This window comes from Brassica oleracea, chromosome C2, assembly GCF_000695525.1.
Source record: "Brassica oleracea var. oleracea cultivar TO1000 chromosome C2, BOL, whole genome shotgun sequence".
NCBI classification, from domain to species: Eukaryota; Viridiplantae; Streptophyta; class Magnoliopsida; order Brassicales; family Brassicaceae; genus Brassica; species Brassica oleracea.
Window position 1 is genome coordinate 49,286,220 of NC_027749.1, and position 7,375 is coordinate 49,293,594.

Here is a 7,375-nt window from a genome sequence, read left to right on the forward strand (position 1 = left end):
GGTACGGCCAAGGGTGAACCAAAGGAGATGGTGGATCGACCAAAGAAGTGAGAAAGAGTGTTGGGCAAATATAGGGCGAGTGGTACGGACAGGAGGTCCGTACCATCGACCGTACTGCCAATCATCTCGCCCACACATCCGGTTTAAGCAATGTTGAAGAAGTGCAAAGTCTGGGCGTGCTTATCTTGGCTATGAGGACCGTTGGGAGCTACAGGAAACAAAGGGAATATCCCTTAGGATCAGAGTGGTCCAAGAGACAGGCTGGAAAGAGAAAAGCACTTTACCTTTCCAGCCACCTTTCCACACGAGTCCATCTTAGCCTTTCATTCAAAAACGGATCAATCCCACCTTCCATTCAGTCAAGGCACGACCACACTTTCCAGCTAGCATCAAGACCAGTCTACTCTCATCCTAGCCATTCAATCTATCATTTATTTACAGCCTTAGGATGTAGGGTTTATGAGTGTAATGTAAAGGCATATAAAAGCCTTGTATATGTGATTGTAAACACTTAAGTGAGTTAGGGGGAAACCCTTCTCCTTCATATTCTGGTTACTAATCTCTCAGTCTCTAAGTCTCTTGTTCTTGTTCTTAGTCTCTCATACTCATATAATCTGTCTCCTTAAACCCTCTATTAAATCGCCATAAACAAATCCTTATCTCTCTCCATTGGAGTTGTTTCACACACAAACACAACCAGAGATGAGAACTCTATAAATCTCACACATCTCATCAGCTCTTAAACCGTGGGAGCATAAACGGTAAGCTGATAATTTTTGCTTGAGAGACCATATCCTTGTGCAGAAATGTAGAGCTATGAGATGTGCTAATCTAAGACATTGATTAAGCAGGAACAAATTTTCAAATAACCAATACAAATCCGAGTAGAAAGGAACCAGAAGATGAAGAGCAAAGCCATCGAGACTCACGTTTGGGTGCTTAGGAAACTTCTGTGACAAAACTTTAGCATCTAACTTTTTGTGACATATGAACATGTGACATTGTTCTAATAGTTGAATATCAGACTAGTTCCTTCTGGTCAAATATAACTTCTTTTTGACTAGCTACTGATTAGTAAGAAATTAAATTTATTTGGGATTCTGTCAATACAATACAATACAATACATGAGCCTTTCACAAGGCCCGCACGAAAACACGTTAACCTCAGACATTTTTATGTGGTTTCCGTGTAGGTTTTATGAAAGAGTGATTGAAAAGTCGTTTACGTTCCGAATTAGCAACATATGCCATGTTTGCGTGTAGGTTTTATTAAAAATATCTTTAAAAACCTTAGACATTTTATGTGATTTGCGTGTAGGTTTTCGCTTTTTGATCTCACCACATTCACTTGTGCCAAAAAAAAAATGATTTATCTTATACAACAATGTAGAAATATTAATGTCTAATGATCATTTTGTCATCCTCTATGACAGCAGAAATAGAATAAAAAAAGAGAGATATGATATATGATTCCTCATGTCGACAATTTTACAAATTAAACATAGGCTTCTCGTCCATTCTAACAGCAGAAAGAGAATAAAAATGTATTGGGTGTTAAGTACAAATTCTATATCTTAAAAATACTAATAAACATTAATTAAAATGTTTTTTAAAAATTAATCATATAAACTAATATAATGTTTTTTTTTTAACAGCAAGACATTCACAGACTCATATTGACTCTGTAAACCAAATCGGCAACTCCGCATCCATATGAACGACGAAAGACGGTTGTTTCCTACCACTACGTGCCAAGCTATCCGCCCTTAGGTTCTGCGTTCGGGGTACATGGATGATGTCTGAGTTGAGAAAGCTTCTTCGTAAAAACTTGATATCTTCTAGGTAGCTTTCAAATGCTGGTCATTCTTCTGGTTCCGAAACCATCTTCACCAGTTGAGAACAATCCGTTGCAAACATAACCTGAAACTGTCGTAAGTTCTTCATACATTCCATTGCCCAAATCAACGTCTCCACCTCCGCGTGAAGAGGTGATAGACACGCCATTACATTCCTTGCTCCTAATAAACCATCAAAACCCAGTAAGGTACTATACCATCCTTGTCCCGAAAATAATTCCTTCTCTTTCCATGAACCATATATGAAACACCATCGTCCTGTAGTTTCTAATGTAGGTCAGGTCTGTACTTGCCTCTCCCTTCTTTGATCAGTGATTACATGTGCTTCAACCCAAAGTGTCGATTCCAGTTCTGCTAATCTAAGTGTTTCCCTTGGATCAATATCCAGATTACTAAACACTTTATTATTCCAACATTTCCATATATACCATAATATCCATGCGAATTGGTGGTCATCCATCTTTTGAGTAACTATCCAAAAGAGATAATCCATGTTAACAAAAAACGAACAAGTAGGAAAATAGTTCGGCTTCGATGGTATCTTAGATAATGCCCACACTTGACGTGCTGGAAGGCATTCAAAAAACACATGATTTATTAATTCCTCTGGGTCTCCACATTGAGCACAACAAATAGGTCCTTGTACTCCTCTCTCCCGAAGATTCTTCATTACCGTTATACAACCTGAAGGGAGTTGCCAAAGAAAATGCTTTAACTTCGGCGGGTACCGCACTTCCCAACAGAAAGCTTTAACTAATATAATGTTTAATTTTGAAAAATAAAACATCATTAGTTGTTTAATTATTAATTATTAAAATAAAAGAATTATTAATTATTTATGTAAACATATTTTAGCCAAAACAAAACAAATAGTGAATACCTTTAAAATATAAAAATTAGTAAATTTTATATTAAAAATAAATATTATCTAATTTAAAATATTTTGAGATGTTAAATAATTTCAAAAATGGAAGGAATATGATATATCAAGATAAAATAAAGTGGCTTTGCTAACAAAAACAAAAACGATGCCTTTTTTTATTGTGCACCATAACAAAACGATGACTAAAAGACGTAGATAAACCACAACCAGCAATAAGATCTTGAGCAGGTAGCAAATTGTCGTCACTGAACATGCATCCCAGCCACTAACATTACCCGTGTTCTTTTGGAAGACGCTGACGCAACGGCTAACTACCCGATTTATAACTATTTTCTTGTTCACGCATCTGGAAAGTGACACCGGCGGCGGTGATTTTGCCTATCAAAAATAAACGCAGTGATCATTCTAACAGCCGCTACTTTTTACAGCGTCGGTCAAGACACCAGAAACCTTAACGGAAGTAGCCGCAGCGTCTGCTTAATTAATTTTCTTCCATCTTTTTATTTATTTTGATGTTCAATTTTTGATCGCTAACCGCTGCGTCTGCGTCTTCTAAAAGAACACGGCTATTATAAAACAGAACATCCGTATCTATTTCCTCATAACAGATGGAAACGTTGACTAACGAAACCGATGAGCTCAGATCGGAGTTTCTCCACGTTCTTCCATGTCAAAGATCAGCCAAAGGTTTCTTGATGAAATTTTTAAATATCTTCTCTTAAATATTTGTATATTTTCTCTTTACTCATCTCTTGAAATTTTTACTTTTGCAGTTCTTGTAAAGAACTGTACATTGTTTCTTCTTGTTTCCAATCTCCTAATCACCGGAGCTATGGAAACTCACGAAGCCGTTCACTTTCGATCTCAATTTCTCCATGCTCTTCTTAGTCGACGATCAGCCCCAGGTTTGTTTTAATGATCTTATTATTAATATATAAACCTTCTTTTTTTATTCTCTTCATAATTAATCAGAGAGTTAAATGATTATCTTCTTAATGAACTGTTATTATAATCCAAATCTTCGTTAACAGTTCCACTGGTAGCTGAGTGTTCGAAGCCAGTGGCAAATCCTGTGTTTCAAAGTGCTGTTCCATCTTTAGCTGTGAGATATTATTATTGATAACTTTTCTATATTATATAAATATACAAAAGGAAAAATTCATTATTTTCATTACCAAACCAGGCAACAGAGTCTTGTCCAAAGGAACACATGGATAACTTAAAAAGTATGCTTAAAGAGGAAAACATTCATTTGCACACTGAGGTAATATATTTATTAACACTACTTTCTTGTCTTTCTAACAAGTTTCTGATCATTTATTTTATATGTGCTAAGATGTTGTTTTATGTAATGTAACAAGGCTGGAGAGCAAGGAAGATTACCTTTGCTTATTTTAAGCTTGAAGGACAAGAGTGTAGAAAGAAGACCAGCTGTTGTGTTTATGCATGCCTCAGACGCAAACAAAGAATGGTTAAGGCCATTTCTTGAAGTAAAAAAAACAAAAACATCTTAACTTATACTTTTGCTTTCTTCTATATTGAAAGTTGAAAGAACGTCTTTGCTTTGCTTTGTAAGGCATACGCTTCACGGGGATATGTAGCCATTGGTTTAGACTCTCGCTACCATGGGGAACGAGCTGACTCCAAAACTGCCTATCGAGATGTAAAGTCATTGTTTATGATTCAATCATCTATTGATCTTTCTGTAGACTTTTGAGTTCTGACATGGTGGTTTTGGTGTAAATTTCAATTGCAGGCTCTTATATCATCTTGGCAAAATGGAAACACAATGCCTTTTATCTTCGATACTGTAAATACACTACTTCCACTTAGCTCCATTTTTTTCAGTTTCACTTTTGAACTATTGGTCCATCTCCAAATTTTAATAACCAATATACATAAGTTTATGGTCCTAATTGTAAAAATAATTGTTAAGATACCAAAATGTTAATAGCTTCTTAAATCTCGGACCGGACCTAGTACGACATTATTATTGCATCTACTATTCTTGATTTTTTTTTTGTTTTTCAGGTCTGGGATTTGATTAAACTAGCTGAATATCTTACTCAGAGGAAAGATATAGATCCACAAAGGATAGGAATCACCGGTATTTCTCTAGGAGGTCAGTCATAGAACAAATTCAGCACCAGGATTTGTAGCTATTGGTATTAAAACCATTACTAACTCTTGATCATTTTGAAACCAAACACAGGGATGCAGGCATGGTTTGCTGCTGCAGTTGACACCCGCTATTCAGTAGCTGTTCCTTTGATCGGTGTTCAGGTGCCAACTAATACTTAACTGATCTTTTGTTTCTATTAACCAAATACCGATAAGCAGCACTGCAACTACTTGGACTATACTGATTTGTATAAGATCCTACTTTAGAAGACTCTTTAAATTTTTAAAATGTTTTGTATGTTGGTCAGGGATTCAGATGGGCAATAGACAATGATGCGTGGCAAGCAAGAGTAGACAGCTTAAAACCTTTATTTGAAGGTCACAATCTGAATATATGAATTAAGATTATCAAGTATGAGGATTCTAATTCCTTTGATATTCTTTTATGCTTTCAGTAGCAAGGATTGATATGGGAAAGAGCAAAATCGACAAAGAAGTGGTCGAGAAGGTAAGAAGCATGACAGTAACTATAAAGACTGCGACTCAAATGATTGGTTTGTAACTGTATACATTAAAATGAAACAGGTGTGGGACAGAATAGCTCCTGGCATAGCCTCTCAGTTTGATGCGCCTTACTCGGTACCAGTGATTGCACCACGCCCTCTTTACCTCCTTAACGGTGAACACCAGTGTACTCTTATGTATGGCTCATTATTATCTACCAACTTACAAAGAAAAACAAATACTTGGAATATCATTTGCAGGCGCTGAGGATCCTCGCTGTCCTCTTGGTGGACTAGTTGTTCCAGTGAAGAGAGCTAAGAAGGCTTATAAGAAAACTCCTGCAAACTTCAAGGTATATCACTGATCTAATCTGATCTTATGGTTCTAATGCAACCAGATACAATGATCTGAAAAGTCTTTCGGTGTTTGGTTTTTGAGAGAGCAGTTCGTAGCAGAAGAGGGAGTTGGACACACAGTGACGAGTTTCATGATCAAAGAATCATCAGATTGGTTTGACAAGTTCCTTAAACAAGGAAACATGACTTCTCATTAAAACTAAGGCACAGACCATATGTACATCAATAAAATTGTAAACTAATAAATGCATGTCCATAAGAGACATCTCAAAACTTTGGTTCTATGTATTGTGAAATAAAAGTATGAAATGCATATCAATTTAGTAGAGAGGTGAACAGACAAATCTTTCATTCCAGCTTGATGCAGTTCATGTTTAGTTAAATCACACCTTCAAGCTGCACAATGAGAACACAAAACAGTTGAAAAACTTCGGTTACATTCAGTAGAAATTTGTAACCGAACCAAACTTTTTTGGTTCAATACGGCAAGATTTCAGCTGAACCGAACTAACCGACCTGATAACCCGATAACTAACCGAACCAATATGCCTACTTTCAGTTAATAGCTGCTATACATACCTGCCACAGTTTTACCCCCCAATCATATAAGTACAAACATGCAAGAAGTTGAGCACACCATACACATTCCATGGCTGAGATGGTTACATTGAAAGCTACCTTAACATTCATTATGATGAAACAGAAGAATCGAGTGACCCGAACATTACCTTGTCGTTCTGTTTTGTTCTTCATCTTGGCTCGGTATTGACAAAAGCTTTGGAACTGGTAGAAAAACTCATCCACCATATACCCACAAGCACTGGTTCGGCAACTGCATGATCATTACTCCGTGCAACACCACCTACAAAACACACAACTTCTGATTAACTTCTAATTAGAACAAAAGCTTGTCTGAATCTTAACTAGAACATAAACTTGTCTCAATCTTAATAGACTAATATACATTAAAAGCATCTCAATTTCAGATTAAACCTGTGGGACATATCTAGTTCTATTCAGACCAAACCAAATCAATGTCAATCCAATTGAAAGAGAGACGCTTTTAAGAGAAACAACACCGAAAACAAGCTGCAACAGTTATAGTAAGACTAACAATCTCCGTACAATCCAGAATAGCTTCTAACAACATTAACTTGTCTGAATCTCAGTTGACTAAAGTACAGTTAAAGCTTCTTACTTTCAGACCAAACATGTAAGAACCACATCTACTTCTATTGAAAGATTGACACTTTAAGTGAAATAACACCTGAAACAAGCTGCAGTAGTTATCATAAGACTAACAATCTCCGTACAATCCAGAATAGCTTCTAACACATAACCTAGTCTGAATCTCAATTGCCTAAAGTACAGTTAAAAGCATCTTACTTTCAGTCCAAACATGTGAGACCACATCTAGTTCTATTGAAAAAGAGAGACACTTTCAAGATAAACAACACCTAAAAGTCTGAAACAAACTTGTCTGAATATACATGTAATGAGTAGAAAGTGTATCTTGTATTGACGTACAATAGAGAGTATATATACAAGCAATGATCTCCTATATCTACTAGGATTTGTATATATCCTAGATACTCTAACATGAGTTTGTACTTATCTCTAACATATCATCCTTATCTCTATACCCCCCCCCCCCC

The 7,375-nt window shown here is 36.3% G+C and overlaps 1 protein-coding gene across 1 annotated transcript; it reads left to right on the forward strand.

Annotated features, from left to right (window-relative positions):
• Window positions 1-2,921: 2,921 nt before the first annotated feature.
• LOC106327246 (putative esterase YitV) lies at window positions 2,922-6,048 on the forward strand. The gene is made up of 15 exons (XM_013765350.1): window positions 2,922-3,009; window positions 3,308-3,426; window positions 3,513-3,644; window positions 3,771-3,841; window positions 3,923-4,003; window positions 4,101-4,229; window positions 4,316-4,402; window positions 4,496-4,549; window positions 4,771-4,861; window positions 4,952-5,022; window positions 5,169-5,238; window positions 5,316-5,368; window positions 5,446-5,539; window positions 5,625-5,716; window positions 5,810-6,048. Exons 2-15 carry the CDS (start codon window positions 3,348-3,350, stop codon window positions 5,915-5,917), a joined length of 1,212 nt encoding a protein of 403 aa, XP_013620804.1. The 5' UTR covers window positions 2,922-3,009; window positions 3,308-3,347; the 3' UTR covers window positions 5,918-6,048.
• Window positions 6,049-7,375: the final 1,327 nt, after the last annotated feature.